The following is a 22,991-nucleotide window of genomic DNA, read 5'->3' as shown; positions in this document are numbered from 1 at the left end:
CTTTTTAACAAGCAGCTCTCAGTGGGAATCACTCTCTCCCTCTCATTAGCAGGCAGGAAGGGCTCTCCTCTGCGGGCGGCTGTGAACTCCAAGCCCCAGAAGGCCTGCGGGTGGAGAGGGACCGGCGGAGTCAAGCACAAGAGGCAGGAGAGAACTCCTCTCAGGCAGAGGAATGAGTGGGCGCTGATCCCAACTCCCTGGAGACTTCCCGCTGCTTCCCCAGCCCTGCAGAAGGCAGGAGCCCAGGCCCGTTTCCACCCTACGTGGATGGCTGGAAGGAAAGCCTGATCTGGATCTCTGTCGGTTTGACTCACTTAGCAGACACTCAGTAAATACCTGCTGAATGCCTGAGTGTAGTTAGACCTTAACACAACACCAGCACCCTACCCTCTTTAAAAGTGGATGGGGCAGGTGCTCAGAAATGCTCTCCCAGTTGGAAGTGACGGTTCACAGAGAGACTTTCACACATTGTGCGGGTCATGCTACCTGTTTATAAACAGCTGGGATCGGGGGAAGGCCGCCTAAATGGTGGAGAAGGAGCAGAATCTGCAACCCTGGCCTCCAAGGAATGTAGCTCTGACCTGAGCAGGTCAGTCGTAACCTGTGTGTCAGATTCCTCATCTGTGACATGGGACCATCTCCTCCCAGGGCTGTGATGGGGCCAGCTTCACACAACTGGCCGCCCTGCGCCTTCCAGAACCGAGCCACACCCCCTACCGCCAGGAGGAAGGAGGGCCCGACGTGTGCGGCACCGAGCCGGCTCCCCAAACCTCCTCGGCTGCCACGCACCAGCATCCACGTGTGTTTGACTCCGTCAGCCACATCCCCGGCCTCGCTGGCACTGCGGCAGATTCTTTTCCCAGAAGATTAATTTATTAACTCTTCCCGAAAGCTGTTTGTTTGGAAGAAGAATGCACAGCTGGCTCCAGGTGAACGTGTGTTGCTAAGGACAAAGGCCCAGAAAACAATACTGCTCCTCCTGTTCTCAACGCCGGAGGCCCAGAGACACCTGACTTTCTGCAAGACCCTGACCGGACGACCAGCAGGGAGGAGGTCCACCCCACACACCTGGGCTCCCTGGGGCTCCCCATGCAATTCTGCACCAGACACCCCCCCACACACATTTCCCAGTCCTGACCTACCTGAGGGGGCCTTTCCTGCAGGCTATGGCCTGGCCAACATCCGGTTCTCCCCCAAATAACACACCTGCCTGTCACTGTCCCTTCAGGGTCCGTCCTTCCCATCCGACTCGAAGCTCCCTGAGGGCACAAGACCCAGCTTCTCTATTTCTGCCATATCCCCAAAGCCCCACAAGACACCTGGCACACAGTAAGTCCTCAATACATGTTTGTTACTCTGAACTGGGACCCCCAAAGTAAGTTTGAAGCTGTACACAAAGCCCTCTCTGTGTGGGCCTCTTGTGGTTTAAGCATGTGTGCACGTAATCATCTTTCTTAGGAGAGGGTCCAAAGGTTTCATCATCTGCTCAAAGAGGACCCCACCAAAAATAGCCTAAAAGGGTGCGCTCTGGGCAAGAGCTCTGGGTGAACTCATCACACTTACCCCTTCTCCTGACAGCCAACCGCCCTTAACCGCCTCTCCCCTTTGGACAAAGCCCCTCCCCCACTCCCAACTGCCTCTCCTCCTCCTTCCATTTAGTCAGACCCTCCCTCCCTTCAGGAGCTCCCTCCAGACCATGTCCTCTGAGAGGCCCTCCTGGAGCCCCCAGTGGGAGCCTGCACTCTTTCCCACCTGCTGTGACAATGATTGGGTACCACCTGCCTGACACCCACTCCCCTCATTAACCATCACTGACTCCTGGAGTATTTACATGCTAGGATCCCGCTATAGCGTGTTAAGCTTCTTGAAGACAGGAACTGGGATGTTCTTCCTCAAAGTGCCCTTCATGTTACGAACTCAGTAAATAAAAGTGCGGACAGGCACTCAGAGTTGTGTGATAAAATAACAGATGGCCAAGTCCAGGCTCATTTTCAGAAAAGACTTCTTATACACTAATACTACAAGGATTTTTAAAACACTATCCCAACAAACAAAATCAACTAATACTGTTGTTTCCTGTTCTCTCCCAGACCTTGTCTGTAAGCACTGGTAAGATTTATATAGTTGTATTCATAATACAAATACTACATCAGCCTCCGATATTTTTTCCCCCTAAACACTGCCTCTATAAACGTGATTTCGCTTGGGACTGAGAGCCTATATTTTGCCCTGCAATCCTCCTCATGGGGTTACTAGAACAACCAAACCAGCAGATGTCGAGCTGTGCAGTTCCATTCTTTCGTAACAGAACATTTTTTTTTCCCATAGGCAGCTTCTCTTCCCCAGGTGTTAAAGCAGATTTTCCTTCTCGTTTTCCAGAACATCAAAGGTCTATTTTCACATGAAAGCACTCAACTGAATGTGTAGTAAAACAGACTGGCCTCTCCCAGCAGCCTCGCCCAGGCACCATCCTCCCCTGGCCAACAAGTCCCTAGTACAGATGTAGGAACCGCCCCACGAAGCCAGCTCTGGATGCCAGAATTCCACCCAACCCTCCTTGGACCTCTGACCACCTGGCCCCCCTCCCCTCTTTGCACTACAAGTACTTTATTTCCCACCTCCTCTCCCTCACCAGTCACCACCTTGTCCCCGATGTCTGCCCGGGACTGTCCCCAGTGCCTCCCCAAAGCCACTCCATCGCCCAGGATCCACTGCCACCAAATACCCCAGGGACCCTGCCTGAGCTCTCGTTTATCAGACTGTTTACATTAAAAGGAACAATATGCTCCCATCAAACGAGGGAAAGTCTGGCTTGCTGTCATCTCCGGGCTCTTTATAAAATAAAAAGTCAACAGGACCAAGCATTGGCTGAGTTCTCCAACCGTAATACACAGAACCCCAGAACAGTGTGGCAAGCCAAACAGATGCTCCCCAAATTCTCACAATACACTGAAAAACAAGTCTGACTCTGCCCTGAGGTAGGAAAACAGCATTAGGGAAGACACGTCCTACCAAAGCAGCAGTTTTTGTGTCAGGGAATAAGAAGCATGTTTTAGTGTTCAGATCCCTTTCCCTAAAAAGCAAGCATGATGTTCAACCTCACTATTGATCGGGGAAATGCAAATTAAAACCACGAGATACCAAAAAACTGGCACAAATTAAAAAGTCTGATAATAACAACTGTTGGTGAGAAGCCAGAGCAATGAAAATTGCTCTATCTACTCCTTGCAGTACAAATGCTACAGGAAGGGGATGTTTAACCACAGTTTCTAGCAAACTTCAGTTGTATGTACCCTATGACTCAGCAATTCCACCCCAAGATGTATATATTCTGATGACCTCTGGCATGTATACACCAGGAGGTATGCACAGGGATATTCACAGCCAACACTGAGCAGACAAAAACAAATCAAGAACTCAAATGAAAAGGAGAAAAGATAAATAGTGGTCTGTTCCTGCAGCTACAGGCATCAACAGGCAAGCATCGGTGCAAACAGCAAGCTAAATGCCACAAAGTATTCTTTAAGGTGGAAAGAACAAATCTCACAGGGTGCGTGGGCAGGGCTTCAAACTGGGGTGAAACACACAAGGATGCGACGGGGGCTGGTCCTAATACTCCGGTTCTCAGCAGCTTGGTGATTTCACGTTCCTGTGTTATGGCTGTTCATACTTGTGCATTTCACATTTTTGTGAAATGGGCAATATTCCGTACAAGGAGGGGAGAAAACGAAACTCAACACCTCTCCTCTCCACAGGACCATTTTTCCTCTGGGACCTTTTGCTCTCTCAAAAGGAATCTACTTGTTAAGGGCTCTCAGTACTGACTACCACCCTTTTCCCTTGAGTCAAGCCAAAATTCTATCAAGGACACACAAAACCAAAAGGGAAATGAATCTATTCTGACCGCAAAGCAAGATCTACTCTAGAAAGATCTCTGCACCCACAGCATGTGCAAACCGGGGTTGTAACAGCACAGAGAGGGCTTCCAGCATGCTTTTCGTAAGGAAGATCCCAGCTCCTGGGCACTCCACACTGGCCAGGGAGAAACTTCCTAAGACTTCCTAACACCAGCAGCCTCTGTCCCCCACGCCATGAGCACGTCACCTCACAGGCAGCACTCAAGAGCTTCCTTCCACAAGCTTCCCTCTGGAGCGTTACCAGCGGAAACGGGGTCCTCCATCAAGAAACTCTGCAAGGGGCTCACCCTCTCAACACGTACAATGACCTAATCCTTTTCTGCTCAACTCTCCTTTCCACCTAGCGAAATTGTCTCTGTATCACTTTGTCCTTCCATCCCAAGAAGCCCCCAAAGCCACTGGTGGTCAGATGTCCTGCCCTTGCTCCAACTCCCCCCATGTGCCCACCTGGTTTAACTGATTCACACGCCACTTCAGACACCCCCTACACAAGCCATCTCCTTGAACGCCCAAGAATCACTCCCACGCTGCCATCTTTGCTTCCCCTGAGCCTAGGGACCCTTCTCTCTCCCAACTAACTCTCTCCCACGTGTCACAGTTTCAGCTCCTGAAATTCTAATGTTCTTCAAGGAAGCTGGCCCCAGATATTAAGCAGATAAAGATGCCTTTCTCCCAGCAAAAACCAAAGCTATACCAGCATCTTCTCGCCTCAATCTGAGCACACATTGGACTATGTGTCCTCAGTCAAGTCACCTGATCAAATATAATAACATAAGCAGTAACAAAAATATTAATGCACACCCACTGCTTGTTTACAATGCACCTAGCTAGTTGACAATGTGCTGGTCAATCCAGGAGGACACAAAAAAGACAGAAACATAGTCACTCATGTGAATAACCAGGAAAAGGGACTTTGTTAACTGAAAAAAGCAGACTGCAAAATGATACATATAAAAGGATCTTATATTCATAAATTATAATATATATTTTTAGTACACACACAAGAAAATTGAAGAATACGTTCCAATTCATTTTTTTATCATTTCTTTCTTACCTTTTTTTGGGGGGGGTAGTTAGGTTTATTTATTTATTGTTTTTAAAGGAGGCACTGGGGATTGAACCCAGGACCTCATGCATGCTAAGTATGCAGCTCTACCACTTGAGCTATCCCCTCCCCCCTTAAATATGTTCTAATTCATTAACAGTAGTGGTGGAGGAGAGGCAGCCCGATAGGGAATCTATACTTTGGACTATAACTGCTCTAACGTTTAATTTTTTAATTATGAATATGCATTATTTATATAATAGGGAGGGGTGTTTTTCAATAAGTTTTAAAAGAAAGACAGCAAAACAAAATTCCAACTCTCAGGAAGCTTCCAATCCGGCTGCTAAAGTAAAATTTAACACACATGGAATGAGAGTGAACAAGACAGCAGGAAAAATCCAATTCCTGGCTCCTTCCAGGAGAAAGACAGGCGATCACAAGATGCCAGTTGTCCATCTCGGGCAATGAATGCCAATGGAATGAGAGGCAGAGGTCAGCTCGCCACGAGTTTTCAGAAGGGTGTGCAGGAAGGGAGAAAACCTGCTACGGCAACGGATCAACAAGGATGGAAGGACAGCATGAAAAAGGGGCCAAGTCAGGAGAGACAACCTCCCTGGACTCCCTCAGACCTTAGTTTTCCAGCTTCTGAAGCAGTATGGAAAAACAAGCCCTCCCTATAGGTAGATTATTTTGCATGCATACAAGACAAATATAATCTCAACCAAGCCAAGAGGAATATCCCAAATATACCTTTGTTAAAACAACTCACTTTGAAATAATTTTAGAACGACTCTAACAAATGCAAAGACAATTTATAGAGCTCCCCTATATCTTTCACCTTGCTTCTTCAAATGTTAATATCTTACATTAACCACAATACATTTATCATACTAAGAAATTAACACCAATTCAATACCATTAACTAAACTACAGACTTTTTTTTGGACTTCACAAGTTTTTCCACCGATACGTTTTTCTCTTCCAGGATCCAATCTAGGATACCACACTGCATTTAATATAATTCGTTTTTAAACAAGCCAACATTTTATGATTATTTATTCTCTCTTGGTAAGAAAATGTGCTGGCACTCAGGGCAAAGACTTCGTCCTGCTCCTCACCATCAAAGAAAGCAATCTTTGACGGATCTGCCAGGCTCCAAAGGGAACAGAATTTGATCTACAGTGAGATAAAAACCCAGACAATGACCAAACCTCTTAACCCTCCATAAGCAGCCACAACCCTGGCCTCTCTCCACAGCAACTAACTGGTATTTAAAAGTAATTTATGTTAATTGCAGTCGGGCATATATGAACATTACAAAGCAAGCTGGCTTCAAACAAAAAGGCTCAAGAGAGGAGCCTAACAAAAAATTAATTTTGTAAAAGACCTATTTCTTATTCCAACTTGTTTTTAAATATATGTTCTGAGTCACAGCCCATTAACTGCCTCAATTTATTAATAATCTCAGGGCAACCAACTATCTCGGATCATGCAAAGATGAAATCTTGCATAAAAAAGAAAATGAAATATCTACACACAAACATTAAGCAGGTAGTCAGCTGTGATGACCAGAGAGGATTACCTTTTTTTTTTTAAACCAGAATTTGTAGGGCAAAGACAGGAAGGTACAGGCGCCAGAAACTCAAACTTCATAAAGAAAAATTTTCTCCTCCGAACATGAGATTACCTTAGAAATGACTGGTTCAAAGAAAGTTCTTTGGAATTCCCTCCCCATAATAGAAATTTGTGATGGGAGGAGAAGGTCCCATATTCTCAAAGACCCTTCTTTTAGCTGAGGAAATGACGGTGCTGTTTTGGCATTTTAAAGCAAGAACAAATACTTTTGCTATAAAATCTACTTTGTAGATGGAATCAGTAAGACAGCTGTTTATACGGAAAGCCTTTCCTCTCTCTCTCCTTCCAAGTCCCTCAATGATTCGTATCAATAAAACACTAACTGGAACAAAGAAAAACAGGGTTTGAAATAAAAGAGACAGAGGCACCGATAGCACCTCCCACTAGCTAACACCAGCTCAGCCCACTGATCTGAATGACGCTTCTCAACCAACCCCAGCGTAAAAGGAAAAAAAAAATCTCCCCAAGGCAGACCAACTTTTTGTTGCAGAGCCAGAAACTGGGTTCTTATTTGTGTAAAACGCTCAGTGGGTGTGACACACTTCATCTTTGATATGCCCTAGGCTTTGAAGCTGGCTCCTTTCAGCCACGGGGAACCTGGATGACTCACCAAGCACCCTTCCCTCGCCCCTCCTCTCCCACCGTGAGCTGCCTTACGAAGCTATTGGCAGGACCACCAGATTCATTCCCCTGAGTGACAGAGGCTCCAGGAGAGAAGGAGGGACAGGAAGGCACATGATCATCCATCATGGGAAACGAAACCTCAACAACCGTGTTTGCCCTGGAGGGTGAGCCCTTTCCCGCATCCCAGCTCTTTCCTGTCAACTCTTCAAGGCTCAAGTCCAATGTCCCTTCCTCTGGGAAGCCTGCCCAGCTCTCTCCTGCACTCGTCCCCCCTCACAGATCCTGTCACACCTTCAGCATCCTTCACCTGTTGATTTCACACCAACACCTGTTGACGACCTGCCTCCCCAAACAGACTTCAACTCAGGAGCAAAGGAGCCCCCTTCCTCATCTCTGTAACCCCAGCACCATGCCCTGCACCCATCCCAGAGCAGGGGATCAACAAATGTTTGTTCAGTGAATGAACACAACTCAGCTCCCCCCAGAAACCCCATTACTAAATGCTAATTACCACTAGCTGCATGAATAATGAATGAAGAAATGAGCTAACAACAGTCCCCTTGTTAGCCAAGTGGCCAAGTCCTTCGGGAGCACAAAGAAGGGATCGACTGACTTATGGCTGTAGTCGGATGGTTCAAAGACGAGACGGCCTGTCTTAAAGGGTGTGCAAGAGGCAGGGAAGGAGGGCCACGCCCGATCTGCAGCTGGCAGCACCCAGAGATTTTACCAATCAAGCTCCCTTCCCCAGGGCAACAAGCTCCCTGGAGCTGGTCTTTGTGTGGCAAACTCAAGAGATGTCAGCAGGAGAGCCCAGCTGTCCGAGGACAAACTCACCCTGCCAATAGTGCCACGCCTTGACTCCCTCATCTGCCACAGCCCCCTGCACCTGCCAGTACTTAAAACTCAAAGCCAGATGCTCAAACAGCACCCAACTGGAGTGCTGTACCAGAGCAAACAACCAGGCAAGATTTATGAGAAAGGAGGCACCCATCTCTTCCCCACTCCCTGGAATAGAAAGGTCAAACGAATATTCGATTGGGTGCCAGAGGGAGCCAGAGGCTCCCAAGTCTGGGATTCATTCTATCCATCAAAAAGAAGCAAGCCCTCCTCAGGAAGCCTTCACTGAAGTCACCTATAGGGCTTGTCTACCTCCCAGTCCCACACCTCTGGGGAGAGGCAGAACCAGAGATGTGCAAACACACGTGAGAGAGACACAGGAACTTTTGTTCAGTCGCTCTGAACAACCCTTAGAAAAAGTAAACATGCATCACCTGTTCATCTATGACATCAAATATCCCGTATTCCTTAAAAAAAAAAAAATAAGAAACACTGATTATATATTCAGAGGATGTGTTTTATATCCAAGAAAACATTATGATCAGATACTGAGCCTTTTCAAACCTGCAAATAATCCAGTAATGGCAAAGTACCACGGAGCACTGCCTCTGCTTTCGGGGGCGGAAGGGGGAGGCGGGGAAGGGCTCCATAGTTGGGCTCTCACATACCCTTGATGGGTCATACTCCAAGCCGGAAGCAGGACGTGTCACATGAAGGTCCTTCCAACGGTGAGCACCCTCTCCCCCAGCCTGACCTGCTGCCCCAGGCTCTGGAGCAAACACCACTCCTGGTTCACCAGGGGTAGCTCTGAAAACCACAGGTGCTCAATAGTGCTGACCAACCAGGTGGACTTTTTATTTTTTTTTAAACTTGTTGCGCATAAGCAGTCAATTGTTCAAATGTCCTCAGTTTTGCAATAGAGGCCCTCTACAGAGAAAATAAAATCTTAATGTTTTGGTTCAAAAGATTTAGCGCATGACTTCAAAGGATCTTATTCTGAAACCTTTGGTGTTGGCAATGAACTCTCTCCTCGACACAGCTTGTTCCATAAGCCAAGGTTTTTGTATACTGGGTTTTCTTAAAGTGGGGCACGCCTACAAGGAGGCGGGTCCTTTCTCAGAGTATGAGGGGATGTTTGCATCTCCTTGAGTTCCCTGAAGTCTTAAGCCCCTAAGGCAACTGACAGAAAGGCTGCAGAATCTCTTCCACCCTTCCTGGTCCCAAACAGTCTTTAGGAATAAGTCTTTATGGAATAACCCACTTGCTCCCAAGGACAACCTGGAGTTGCCTCTCCATGTGGCATCCCTGGGGCACTTGATGACAGCCACCCAAGGTGATCCCAAGGTGAGGGCCCCCCATGACCCCTACCTCCATTTCCAACAAGCAGCCCAGGGGGATTCTTCCACCAGTACTGGCTCAGCACTGACTCACCGTCTCTCCAGGTACCCCCACCCCACTCCCCTGGAATCACCAGGTCTAAGGCACAGGGGATCCTAACTCTCACCCTTGCCTTTTCGTACTTATTCAGCTTCTGATCTTGTCCAGGCGCTATTCCCCTAGCTAAGTGTGCCCCACAAACCCCATAACACTGCCGAGAATTTTCTTTCTAAAATACGAATTTGGTCCTGCCGTTGCTTACAAGCCTGCATGATTCCAGACTGCCTTCAGGAACAGGCTCCGTATCTTAGCTCGAAATGCAAACTCTTTCCTGTTTTTGCCCCCAAACCACCAGTCCAGCCTCCTCTCCCACCCAAACCCTGACCCCACCCTCCAGCTCCCTTCCCCTGGAGCCGCTGCCCCCACTGCTCTGGCCTGCCCTCACAGTGCCCCCAAGGGCCTTCCCAGCCCCAAGTCCATCTCCCCAGAAAGGCAGCTCTTCCATGGGCCCGTCCCCTCTGTCCTCTTGCCTCTGCCTCAGTCACAGCGTTCTCCACGGTCTCCAGCAGCTGTGCGCTTACAAGCTGGCCTCGCCTACCAGCCCCTCAAGGATGGGCGCTGTTTTGCATTTCATTTTCAGCCCTGTCTCCTCATCTCCAGCACAGTGCTCAGCCCACGGCGGAGGGAGGTATAAGTGGTCTCGGTCTGTGAATTTACCAACCCTCTCTTCCCTGCCCCAGTTCTTAGAATGGGGGGCTAACAAAGCTGGGGTCATGAGTTCCATACACCTGGGCAATGTGCCCTGCACTCAGAAAAAGCCCATTCAACGGCCAGCCACTACCTCTGGTCACAATAGGGGCGAGGCCAGAGTGTGCAGACAGCTCGACACGACCCAGTCCTAGTGCAGAAGCACGATCCCGGTGCCTGCCCTGCTGATAACGGGTCAGGTGTGTCATCTCCGTACAGAAGAAAAAGCAGCAGAGTCGATCCATCTTTCAGCATCCTTTAATGGTACTAAGCAGCATGTTTAGCTGTTATTTCAATAAGCCTTATTAAGACCCAATTTTCTTGGGTCTTCTTTCAGATTCTGCAGCATTAAAAGTCTTGCTGCTTAATTACATTAGGAGCACCTGTATATATTATGTGCAATAAATCAACTTTAATTTACCACCACACAAGGCTATTCATCTTCTCCGGGTTATTTATTGCTCAGTATTATTTTGGTGCTGAACTGTATCCTCTCCACTGGAAGAAAGAGCAGTTAGGGTAAGAAAAGGCAAAGCTGTACTTCAGGACGCTCTCCGATGCTGATACGCACATACACAGCAAAAAGGAGAGGAAAAGAAACATATAAGCGAATCTTGGCAATCTGCTCTTTGCTATTTTCCTAAAACACTCCCTAAACGTTTTCATGTTTTCTTTTGCACGCGTGCACACACACACATACCAGTCACCCACTGAAACAGCACAACCTGCAAAACAGGCCCAGAGCTCTTGCCAGCCAAGTGGAAACCAGGCGTGGGGCGCTGGCTTAGCCAGACACAGGGACGTGCTTCAGACCAGAGCAGACGATTCTTCTGTCACCTCCCGGCCGCTGGTGCTGGCCCTGCCCTCGGATGGTGCAGGTGCGACCCAGTCCAGGGGCAGAGATGAGCATCTTGCAGCCACCCACGCCCACCACGCCCACCCAGGCAACCTGGAGTGCACAGAACTGTTTCCAGATAATCCGAGGTGGAGACAGACAGTGTGATGACACTGAGGACCCTCATTCCTCGAGAATCTGAAAAATGCCGCTGAGGAGGAGTCATGAAGTTCTCTGCAGGACCCCCCCAACCTCACCACATCAGCACCACTTGCGCCCCTCAACTGAGACCCCGACTTCAACACATCCAGGGAAGGGCCCACGTGATTCTTCTGCACAGTGAGTGTGAGAACCACTGTCATTAAGCCTCAAGAGTGAGGCTGACCAGCCACTCCAGAATAACGTGACAACTAATAATTTCAGTGAGAGTGGCTTCGTCACTCCGTGCCAGGTTCTAGGCTCAGTCCTTTACTGCCACTAATTCCTCACAACCACCCCACTGTGACTCTCACTCACATTTTACTGATGAGGAAATGGAGGCACAGAGAGACTACGTGGTTTGCCCAGAGTCCCATCTGTATACCTGGCCAGGCAGTCTGGTTCCTGAACCTGGGCTTCTCAACCTCTAGGCTCTCCTACCTCTCCCAGCCCGGATCCCCACACCCGCTCCAGTTGGACAACAAGCACTTTTTGTTCTTAAATAAAAGGGAGGCAAAAATCACTGAGACATCACAGGCTCCCTATGCAGCCCCAAAAGCCTTCAGATTCCCCCAAGATCAGTATGTAAAGCTACTGCCTGGCAACTTGCTGGCAACACCCAAGTCTTGTCTCCGAGCTTCCCACAGATCAGATTAAGCAAGCTTCTCACTCGCTCGCTTCCTAAAAGCTAGAAAACTTCATGGGACACCGCGCCCATGGGCTGCCTTCCCCCAGCATGGCAGCCAAGCCGCTGGAAACCAAACTAACATCACGTCCGCCTCCTTCTCACCCAGGGAGCTGTGATGGATTTTATGGCAAACAACTGACTATTTTTCACAAGCACAGCAGCCACATTCAACTTGCATTTGATAATTTGCCTTTAATCAGGGCCTAGGAAAACCCCAGGCCAACCTATCTCACCAGACGCCCCCTTCAAGGCTCATCTTACAGACGACAGAGAAGGAATAAAAAGGCGACAGAGAGGATAGCATAGTCCAGGCAAGAAAAACTTCTTTTTAACAAATTCATGTCAAATAAAAGTCTATCTTGTGGATGCAGAGGGGGCGGCTCCAGAGAGAACACGTGTGTGCAGAGGACGGAAGGGCAGGTCAAACTGGTGAGCTTGTAACCCAACTCCTGGAGGGGTGTGGGACAAACAAGGGACTGCCAAGAACCCGAGTCCAAAGTCCCTCTGCAAAAAGAAGTTCCCCTGTGAAAAGCTCCACAGAGAGACTGGCCTGGAGAGGAGGGTGGTGAGCGGCCCTCTGTCGGACCTTTCACTTGACCAGGGAGAGGGCTGTGGGGTCATGGCCTCGCCCAGGTGACCTCCCTGAGTGCCTTCTTGCTCTTGAATTCCATGAATACTTCATTGTGCCAGTTCATGCAGAACAGAACCTCGGAACACACACGAACCTTCCCCCTTCTTGAACAGAAGCCACCCCTGGGGCTAGACCAGTGATTTTCAACCAGAGGCGACTGTGTTGCCCAGGAGACATCTGACAAGGTCTGGAGACATTCTCAGGCGTCACAACGGGGGAAAGGAGTGCCACTGGCTTCTAGTGGGTAGAGGTCAGGGATGAGTCAAGCATCTCACAATATGCACAATGCACCCCACTGCAACTAAAGAATTGTCCAGCCCAAAATCTCACCAGGGCTGAGGCTGAGAGACCCTGGGCTGGAGTACTGAGAGTAAACACCCACAGTCTTCCAATCTTCCCACGGCCGCCACGCCTTCTCCCACCACCCTCTCCCACCACTGCGCTAAATCAAGCAAGAATTCAAAACCAAGCCAGAGTGATGGATAATCTGGATACCGAGGACCATCCTTAGCTGACAGCTGAGAGTCTGCATGGTTAGCACCTCCCTCGGTATCTGGTGCAAGCTGCTCTCTGAGACGGGCCAAAGAAAGGGAGGGGGACCCAGGAGACACTGGGACTCCAACTGTCTGGAATGGACTCAGAGGTTAACCCTAATTCACCAGACCCCAAGGGGTGGGGGTAGATTCCACGGAAAAGAGAGGAGGGCATGACTAACCTTCCAGGGCCTAGAGGCCCAAACAGCACACGGGAGGCCCTCCATCCAAATCAGCAAAATTAACCGACTAGTATAAGGTTTGATGTCTGCACAACCTCCTTTCCTTCACCACCACAACAGCTGGGTCTGAACAACTGGCACTGAGTAAGCACCTACTGAATGCCAGGCATTGTGCTAGGTGCTCTATGAAATGTGTGTCTGTCCCCATAGCCACCAGACAAGTCTTATTATTCTCACTTTATATATGACACACATGAGGCTCAGAGAGGTCATGTAACTTGGCCAGATCACACAGCCAGAATTCAATCCCAGAACTGTCTCTAAGAGGCCCTATCTACCATACCATATCGCCTCTCTTCTCCCAAACATCCCCCGGCAGAGGAATGGAGGAATAGAGCAGGAGGAAGCCCCAAATGTGCCCTGGGGTCCCCCTGCTGCTCCTGGTGCCACCCTGAGCCTGCTCTCCCACACCGAGCTCTACTGCTGTTTCCAGAAGGGGACAGTCTGACCATATCTGTCTGTGGTCTACAGGGTCCCGTCAGGAAGCCAGCCCAGCACAATCCCCTTACTGCTCCCACAGTGGGCACTGTCGCAGGTGCCCTCTGACTGCGCAGAGCGGGGCAAGTGCAGCACCGGCTGAAAGGTACATCCTGCCCCTCCAGGCAGGGCCTGTGACGGACCCCATTTGACTGCACGTAACTCACAAAAGGAGGGCGAGGAGCCTGAGCTGGCCACGCGTGCAACTCTAAAGGTTTAACAAGACAGGAAGAGGGCTCACTAATGCCCCAGTTAGGAGCAGAAAGGCCGAGAAGCACGGCGAGCCTCTTACCTAGGATGAAGCCCCAGCCCCCTACCACCTGTGTTTGGACATCCAACACAAAGCAGAACATCAAACACCAAACACTAACCAAGGAGTACAGAACAGAGGCACGTGACCAGCCAGGTCCAGGGAGAATCAACACTCAAGACCCTGGGAGTGAGAAGACAGGTCAGGACTGGACCCGGGGACACCGGCGGTCCTCCAGCTGAAAACTGTCCATAACAAGCTCCCCATCTTCACTGCACCCCTTCCCTAGGGCTGGCCATGAAGGATTCGTGGAAGAGATGACCCGTCAACCAACCACACAGCGCCCACACTCAGGTGCCCCCAAGTTCATCAGGGTGGCTGCACTGAGGGTGGGTGTTCCCTGAGGGAAGCAATGTGGTACCTCCTTTCTCTGTTCGACACTAACTTCCCACACGAACAAGGCAAGGAGGCATTCTCGGGCTCCTCATGAGGCCCCAGGGAAGGGGCTTACTATGAAGTTTAGCCAAAAAAAAGAAGAAAAAACAAGAAAAGAAAATGAAACAAACAAACAACAAAAAAGAGCTTTTTGAGACCACTTATTTGCCGAGTACTACAGACACATGAATACGGAACAAATGCGCTTGCTTAAAAAAAAAATTCCCAATGCCAAGAGAAACCCTGCATCAGAAATCTCTGCAGTCCCTCCAGGCCGGCACCTCTCTTGGCCTCTGCTTTGTCACCGGCATTCCGTTCTACCCTGCGGGACCTGCGCATCCCAGCCAGCCTCACCCTACCTCGGTTTTAATGAGCGGTACCTGGGTCTCTTCCCAAAGCTGCCTGCTCTCTACCAGAACACACCTTTCCTAGTTGTTTGTTCACTTTAAAAAAAAAAAAAAAAGGGCACGGGGGAAGCAGGTTTACTGGGAGGTCATTTTGCCTTAGGAAAGGAACAAATTAAGTTGAGGCCCACAGCAGGCCGGGGAATACACGCTCCATCCGACAAGCGACCTTGGGAAAGGTCACTGGCAGCCCCTTGTTTATGGAGCCCGGATACCAAGGCATGGTCACCTCTAAGAAGCACAACTAGCAACAGGAGCATGCCAAACTCTTTTATTGGGTCCCTCTTAAACACTCCAGAAAGCCGTCCAATTCCTTGCAGAGTAGTGAAAAACAAAAGTGCTCTCAGCAGGAGGGGGAAGCCAGGACGCGATTATGAGCAATTAGTGAATCAATGACTCTCAGAGACACTGATTCAGGCCAGCAGTTCTTGTTAGCGACCCTCGACCCTCGAGGAAAATGCAAGGACACAGCTTCAAGGGGGGCGTGGGGGGTTGGAATCGTCACAAACCACCTTCAGAGTTCTCCCCTGACCCCAAACACTTAAAAATCTGGGCTCAGCCTTTGAAGAAGAATCTCTTTGTACATTGTTTCCTTAAATGCGCGCACACGCACACGCACACGCACACACACACACACACACTCACACAAACAAAAACAAGTGAAACTACAGCCACCAGTTCTGTTGGCCCACGTGAAATGACTGTCTCCAAATCCTGGAGACAGAACAGAGTCAGGTATCAGTCAAATGAGAGGAAGAAAGAAAAACAAGAGGGGAAGAAGGCAGAGAGGTGAGGGAGGGAGAGAGAAGTTACCTGGCTGATAGGAACAGCATGACCCTTACTTGCCCTCATCAGGAAGGTGGGGATGGAAAACAGATTGGGTCTCCACTCCCACCGCGCGTCCACCGGGGATGAAAATGTATCGATTCCTGGCACAGAAAGAACCCTTACATGTTTTTTTTTTTATTATAACCCCTCATCCATCCAAACACCTGTTCAGGAAACCATCACAACATGATAGAAAAGGTTATTAGAAGCCTTGCTAACTGATGGCCAATGAGAAAAGAAAACTTCTAAAAATATATTGTTGCTTGCTGGGAAGATCGGGTTCCATTTACACGGAAATCCTCAGGAATACCTCTTTGGGGAGATGTTCCTGTAACTGTTTTTAAACGTTCAGTTCTATGCGGCAGAATTCAAAACAACTGCTAAGAACACAGCAACTTCCCAGGTACAAACGCGGGTGCCAGGTCTTCCACAAACGGTTTTATTTGCAAGTTGCTAACAGCACACAGCTACGCAGACTCTCCTCTGGGCCTCAGTCCTGAACAGTGTCGTGCCACCCACTCCCGTTTGTCGTGTGCGTGATTTTCTTTCTGATGTTCAAGTACCAGGAGAGGCACCGAGGGACAGTGGGTTCAACGTGAAATCGTAAAAAACGCCAACTAGCCTCTTGAGCAGAGAGCCCTGTCTAGGCCCCACTGCAAACTTCTTTTTTGGCTCACTGGTTTGGTTTTTACCGGTTTGTTAATCTATTTACTCTAAGCAGTTAGAAGAAGATGGCAAAAGAAAGCAAAAACAAAAGCTTTCCTCCTAGGAGGGGAGAAAACCGGTATCCTTGAACCTAAAGAACTCTCCCTCGCTCCATCTTGGCCTCCCTGAAAGTTGCTCCCTAACCTTGAAAATACAGTCTGTTCCCAGCCCTCCTACAGCCCTCTGTGCTTGGCCCCGACAACCACGTTGAGGAATCCTTATCTGAAAAGGCGAGTCCTAGCTGAGGGATGCAAATCATTTTTTTTCAAGTTGGAAAGAAGAAACTTCTGAGAAACTGAAGCTAATCTCTGCACCGAAACCTCCTCTCCCTTCCTCCCTCCCTCCCTCCTCCGAGGCTCCTGGAAAGGGAAGGGGTTAAGGCAAAAACAAACCCAAACCCTCATCCCTGCTCAGTTCAGCTTCAATAAATTGTTACCAACTTGCCTTCCCAAGGCAAAAAAAATAAATAAATAAAAAGCAGTTTTAGTTCTCAACCCCTCTACTCCCGTTCCTGTGCAGTGGACTCCCCCGGGGACATCCTTAAGCACCCCCCTCATGATTCTCATCTCTGTAGTGACCAAAACAACCCTTCACCAGGATAAACAAGAATCCCAAACTTAAAAACTTCCTTTTTCTCAATAACTGTCTTTTACAGTATTTTAATTAAATGCTTTCTTTAAAACTCCAGGTCAGAGTGTTTTATGTATGATTAGAGTCAAACCACACCACCTCATCTCCTCCTACACCCAGCCTTACCCCCAGTCACTTAAAACATATATGTATTTTCCAGATTTCAAAGCCAGCTGTGGCTGCACAGCTGTAGGCAAACAAACTCATCAAGAGAAAAAAAAACCCACATACACACCTCTAAGATACGTACATAGAACACACAGGTTTATTTTTTGTTCGGAGTGAGAGACACAGGAGTGCGAGCTCCAGGCCAGCAGCTGAACAGCAAACACCACGCGGGGTGGGGTGGGACAAGCACAGGCCTGAGGCTTCAGGACAGCTGACACCAGGGCCACCTTGGAGCCTCATAGCCAGGCGTCCCTGGGACAACCAGCAGAGCGGAGGGGCGGAGGGGCCAACAGAGTGCTTTCATTAAAGAGAAAAAAAGTGCACAAGGATGAAAAGAAACAACACCCCAACACCGCTCAACTCTGCAGGCCCCTTTGCGGAATTAAAAAGCAAAATAAAGCTTCGGCCAGGCTGATGGGAACATCAGAGCCGAAGGCTTCCCTGGTGAGAGCCTCCCTGCATACACTTGAATCGCCTTAAGTTGCCTATTTTTGTTGGCACCACTTCCCTTTAAAGGCTGTTTACAAATACAGAGCGATCGATATTTCCTAACTCAAGGGTATCCTGAATGGGAACAGAGCCCCGCTGGGCGCACTGGGAATGCTCCCCGCGGCCCCCGCCAACCTGCCACCTCAGCTGGGAGCCCCTGGGCCCCGGGAACACACCCCCAGAGACCGCAATTTCGGGCGGCCACGTGTGTCCCACCCACCACCACCCCTTTCACATCCTTCACGGACTTTGCTGGCTGGGGAGCCAGATTTCCTCCTCCCATTTGCTGCCTTTCCAGGGTCTGGCTGGAGTTTTGTTTTGTTTTGTTTTGTTTTTTGCTGTTATGTGTTATTTTGAGACTTTTTTGGTTTGGGGGATTTGGAAGAAGCTATTTCTTTCCCCCTTTCTCTGCCTTTCTTTCTTTTGTATCTAAATACATTTTCACATGCTCTTTAAGTGGCTTAAGGCTTGGCATCCATCTCAAACACATCTATAATGGATCAGGAGCCAAAATCTGTTTCTGATTATCACAGACAAATCAAGCACCCCTGAGTTAGGGGGATGGGAGAGAAAGACAGGGGCTCTTTAAAAGGTCTGGGACACCGACTTCTGGGTTCTGCCCACAGAGGAAGCCCTTCAGCCCCAGGGGCTGACATTACCACTGACCCCTCAGCTTATAAACTTCCCAGCCACCCACACTGGAGAGTTTACGGGCGAGGATGCCACACCTAGTGGAACAGTGCTTTCTAGAAATCCTGGTGCGTTTGATGGGGAGAGAAGGGGGGAGGGGCACACGAGCTCCCTCTCCCCTGAAAAAGGCAGGCCCCCACACAGAGAACACAGCTGCAGGAAGATGAAAAACATTTTACTGTTTAAAGAGCAACAGAGGGTTGCTGGACATGGGCAATTTAAAATTAAATGCAACTCCCATCACAGCCGTTTGCAGTTAAAGGTAAGCACCTTTTTTTCAAAAGCAAAATCATCCCTGCCAGAAGGGCTGCCTTCCACTCAGGGACCCAGATGCCGCCTCAAATTATTAAAGCTTTAATAGCTGGCCACCCAACTGCCCGGGAAGGCAAGCCTCTTCCTTAACATATTTAAAATAAAAAAAAAAAGTCTTGCCCCTCCACTCTGTCCACGGAGCATAGAGTAAACGCTTTAGAGAAGGTGAGTAATATCTTGTCGCTGAAGTAAAGGACTCAATTATAAAACCTTCAGAAGGATTCTCAAGGCATATCTACCTACTGTGACAGCGACTTATGCAAAACCGAAAGACAAGCTAAAATATTTCACCTCTACCCACGGCTCAGAACAGAGAGGAAGCGGGGAAGGCGACGGGGGTTGGGGGGTGGTGGGGAGGCTGGCGTCTGACTCGAAGCTGCATCCTCTATCTTGAAAGGTGAGCCGCCAGACACGCACACGCACGCACACGCACGCACACAATCTCCGCAATCCCCTCGCGGAGAACTGTCAAGAATTAGGGCCCTTGCTAATTTTAGGATCGGATGTACTTCCACAGCAGGGGAGGGGGCAGGCGTTCTTCAGGCCTCTGCCCTGTCTCTGGGCAAAACGAAACCCCTTCAAGATGCCTCGGAGGAGCAGCAGAGCTCACACAGAGAAACTTCCAGACTTCTGCTATCCGTGAATCCTCGGGACACATGGTCTGGTCCTCCAGGCTGCTTTCCAGCCTCCTGAAGCCCTCTGCAGGCGTGCCCATCTAAGCGCTCCCTCCCTCTGACCACAGGACCTCAACGCCACTCACACCCTGCATCTAAAATGAACCCCAGTGACCCAAAGCAAAGACACACCAGACCCCAAGGTCACCAAACAAGAGACACCAACGCAGGCTGAAACCAAGCTTCGGAGTGGCAACTCCTCGTCTCCTGGCTTTGATCTCAGAGGAAATAAAGCCAGAGCAGTCAAAGCGGGAACAGACTGCAAACACTCCTGTCCCCAGTCAGCCACTTCAACCTGGCCCCACAGAACATCCAAACCGAAGACGCGTTTTCAGGTTGTTTTATCTCCACCAGGCTCCTCCACCTCGTTCTGGGCATCCTTTGTCTGTTCCTGGCCCTGATTTCTCCCCGAGTCACCCCACAGAGCAGGTCTGTTGCTGGGCAGCTTCGGTGGTTGTCAGTCAACCTGACTGCTTTACTCCAGATGGTCCTTTTTACACAAAAGGCCTCACTGAGGCAGAACGGCTCACCTTTGATTTGCTCACCTTTCCCATGTAAAGCCGGATCGAGGCCTCGGCTGAGCACGGCTGCACTCGGGGAAAGCCTGAAATGTGGTCAGTTGGGAAACAAGGCTTTTGAAAGTGTTCTCTGCAAGGTGGGATCCGCGCTTGGGTTCTGCTCGAAGGGAGAGCTAAATGGAGTGGGCTGGAGCAGAAGTAGCAGAGAGAGAGGCAGCAGGACGGGTTTGCTGGAAGGCGCAGGAGAGGGGATGCAGAGGCAACGACACAACCAACTCAGTCTGCATAACTTTCAGCCTCTGGAGTTGGGTAGGGATGTAACATTACCAACCCACCAGACAAAAGGGAAAGAGGGCTCTGAATTGGCTGGGGCAGGACTGCAGGGTGCAGAAGTGCCGGGGCCTGAACCCGAACCCGCACTCCTCATGAGCACTCGCTGCCTAAGATCCACTCTTCCTGGGCAAGTGTGGCCACTGGCCCTCTGGACTGAACAGGACCGGTGCGCCCACTGGACCACCAGGGAACAAGCCTCGCCACGTACTCCCCTGGGACACGCATCCACAGACCAGCCAACTCGAGCCCTAAGGAGCCCTTGTACTCCTCCTGTGATGCCTCCAAGCCCACTTCTGGGGAATGTCACACCACAGTGTCACACCCGACTCACCAGGCCACACATGCGGACAAGATCCTGCAGATTTCCTCCCCCTGGGTCCCTGGCCTTGGCAGAACTCATCCAAGGGCCCCTGGACTGCAGAGCGCTCTTTCCCCAACACCCACCTGACCGGCCACCCCAACCCTAAACCTTATTCACGGCTCCCTGGGGCCCAAAGCTATGGTCCCCAAAATACGATTTGGGGGAAAAAAAGACTGGAACTTTTATTTTCGGTTAGCTTTTTTTCTCACCCTTTTTTATTTTTGTTCATCTATGCCTTGGGAGGTACACAATATTTTAGCACAGTAGTACACATATGTCATTTACAAGTAAGTATATAAGCTGTTTTCCATATAGATGGCCATATTGATCTTTCCAAAACTAGAAACTAATCTTTTCCCATCCCTTCTTACATCCATCAGTGGATTCCTTGACTCTTTTAGGATAAGAATTAGCCTCAACGCCAGAACCCACAGCTCTGCCTCCAGGCTCACCCCTCTCCCTCCCTCCGCCCTCTTTATCCCAGCACAGGACACACCCTGACCCTCCCGCCCCAAGTTCACACTTACATTCCCCTTCAAGCTCAGCCTAAATGTACTTCTCCAGGAAGCCTTCCCCAAACCCTGCTGGAGACCTGGTTTCCATGTTATGCAAACCGGAAACACCCTATGTGTTTTTGTAGCATTTATGGTTAACTGTTCTCCAATAACGGGTCCTGTAATAACTTGTTTAATAGATGTGTCCCCTGCCAGATGCAAATGCAGGGACTGTACCCTACTCCCCAGCTCTGGTCTGGCTCGGGGTCAGAGCTCCAGATGTTTGCTGTGAGCCAATCTCTCACCCCTTTGCACCGTACGCTCCAGCCCGTAAGGAACAGTTTGTCATGCCCCCAACTCCCCAGCCAATAGCCAAGCTGCCTAACTGCTCCCGCAGTTCCCTCAACTCCACTCAGAGGATTTCTCCTCTCAAGATGCAACTCACAGAGACAACCTCTGAGAGGCTTGCCCTGCCCTGCCCTCTCCTCCTCCGGGTCCCTCCTGGTTCAGACAAGCACTGCCGCTGTCCCCACACCAAAACCCTGCCGTGTTTTCACACCTGCCTCCCTCTAGCCTGGGAGCTGCAAGTCTGAGTCTGGGTCTCTACAGGGCCCAGGAGAGCCCCCAGGAGACTTTGCCCAATCCGTGGCCCGAGCTGTGCTCATTTGCATAGATGTGCTTTTTCCCCTCGTGCAGGATGCTCTGTGCCACACTCCCGCTTTCCATCCTCCTTTCAAAGCCATAACAGTAATAGTGTAACACCACCACCTCCTAAGGCTCTTCCCATCGACAACACCTAATCAGGCCTGCTCCTGAAAAGGAACCCAGGCTGCAGCTGGTGAGAGCCGGTGGCCACACAGCGCTGGGTCCACAGCTCCATGGGGCAGTGGCCGAAGAGGGCTGGACCTGCCCCCTCTCCCAGACATTCCTGCTGCGCACACCGGGCCTGAGAAACATGTGCTGATGGCGGCTTCAAACCCTTTCACCAAGAGAGGAGGACTGTGGGAGAGGAAGCCAGCAAAAGACAGACCCTGTGTCTGCCTGACATGTTCCAGGACATTCTGAAATCGAAAACGGCCTTTGATCAGTCCCACCTCAGTCAAGCAAGGCCTCTGAATTTCAGACAGTACCATACGTGGGTTTCCAAAAACTGATGGGAGTCTCCACATCGCTTGGCAATCAGCCCTCCTCTTCTCCCTCCTCCGCCCTCCTGCAGTGGAGCGGCTGAGATGTCACCCAAGCGGCAGCCACAGTCCTCACGCCCGTGGAGCTGTATGGTGCCCGGACGGCTGCAGCCTCAGCTCGGGAACACAGGTGGGCCCACCCCACGGCTGAGCACTTTATGAACACTCTCATGCAGTCCCAGCAACCACCCTGAGAGGTAAAGACTAGTCCTGTATTATCCCACTTTACAGATGGGGAAATTGAGGTCTAGCAAAGTCAAGTGAACTTTCCGAGGTCACGCAGCTAGGAAATTATTAGGCCCAGATATAAAACCCTAAGACTGCCCACCTCCTAAGCCTATTCTCTTAAACCCTAAGCACGGCGGGTTCCCACGCTCCTTCCTTCTTCCTCAGTCTACAGATGAGGAAACTGAGGCTTGGGGCTGCAAGGCAACTGGCCTGAGGTCAAGTTCAGCGAATCAGCACCAAGCTGAGAAGGAGAAGCCAGGCCCCTCCTGCTGCGACGGGAACATTCACACCATGGTCAGCGGCTCTCCCTCCTCCCACAGCCACTCGGCAAAAAGAAAACCAACCCAAACCCACAGGCCGAAGAAGGAAGACCCCCTCAGGTGGTCCAACCTGAAACGAGCAGGTCAGCTCCTCTCTAGGGCTCCTGTCCCCTACCTGGACAGTGGAGCTCACTGGCTCTCTGTCCTTGTCCTTTCTGCCACCCTCCCTCAAAAGACCGAGT

General features: G+C 50.0%; 1 protein-coding gene across 12 annotated transcripts in view; it reads right to left on the bottom strand.

Moving 5' to 3' along the window:
- The window catches only part of MSI2 (musashi RNA binding protein 2), a 379,910-nt gene that overhangs the window by 337,618 nt on the left and 19,301 nt on the right, over window positions 1-22,991 (bottom strand). For 8 of the 12 annotated variants that reach the window (XR_010384428.1, XM_064494960.1, XM_064494953.1 and 5 more), the window contains exon 6: window positions 8,493-8,525. The exons of the other annotated variants lie outside the window; for them this stretch is intronic. Coding sequence is in view for 7 of the 8 variants with exons in the window: in XM_064494960.1 (XP_064351030.1) it covers window positions 8,493-8,525 (33 nt within the window). In the remaining variant the exon portion in view is untranslated. The remainder of the gene's footprint in view (window positions 1-8,492; window positions 8,526-22,991) is intronic. 12 annotated transcript variants of the gene reach the window in all.

The sequence above is a fragment of the Camelus dromedarius genome, chromosome 16 (assembly GCF_036321535.1).
Source record: "Camelus dromedarius isolate mCamDro1 chromosome 16, mCamDro1.pat, whole genome shotgun sequence".
In the NCBI taxonomy this organism is placed as follows: domain Eukaryota; kingdom Metazoa; phylum Chordata; class Mammalia; order Artiodactyla; family Camelidae; genus Camelus; species Camelus dromedarius.
Note: the sequence above shows the minus strand (reverse complement) of the source record. Positions and strands in the feature narration are given on the sequence as shown.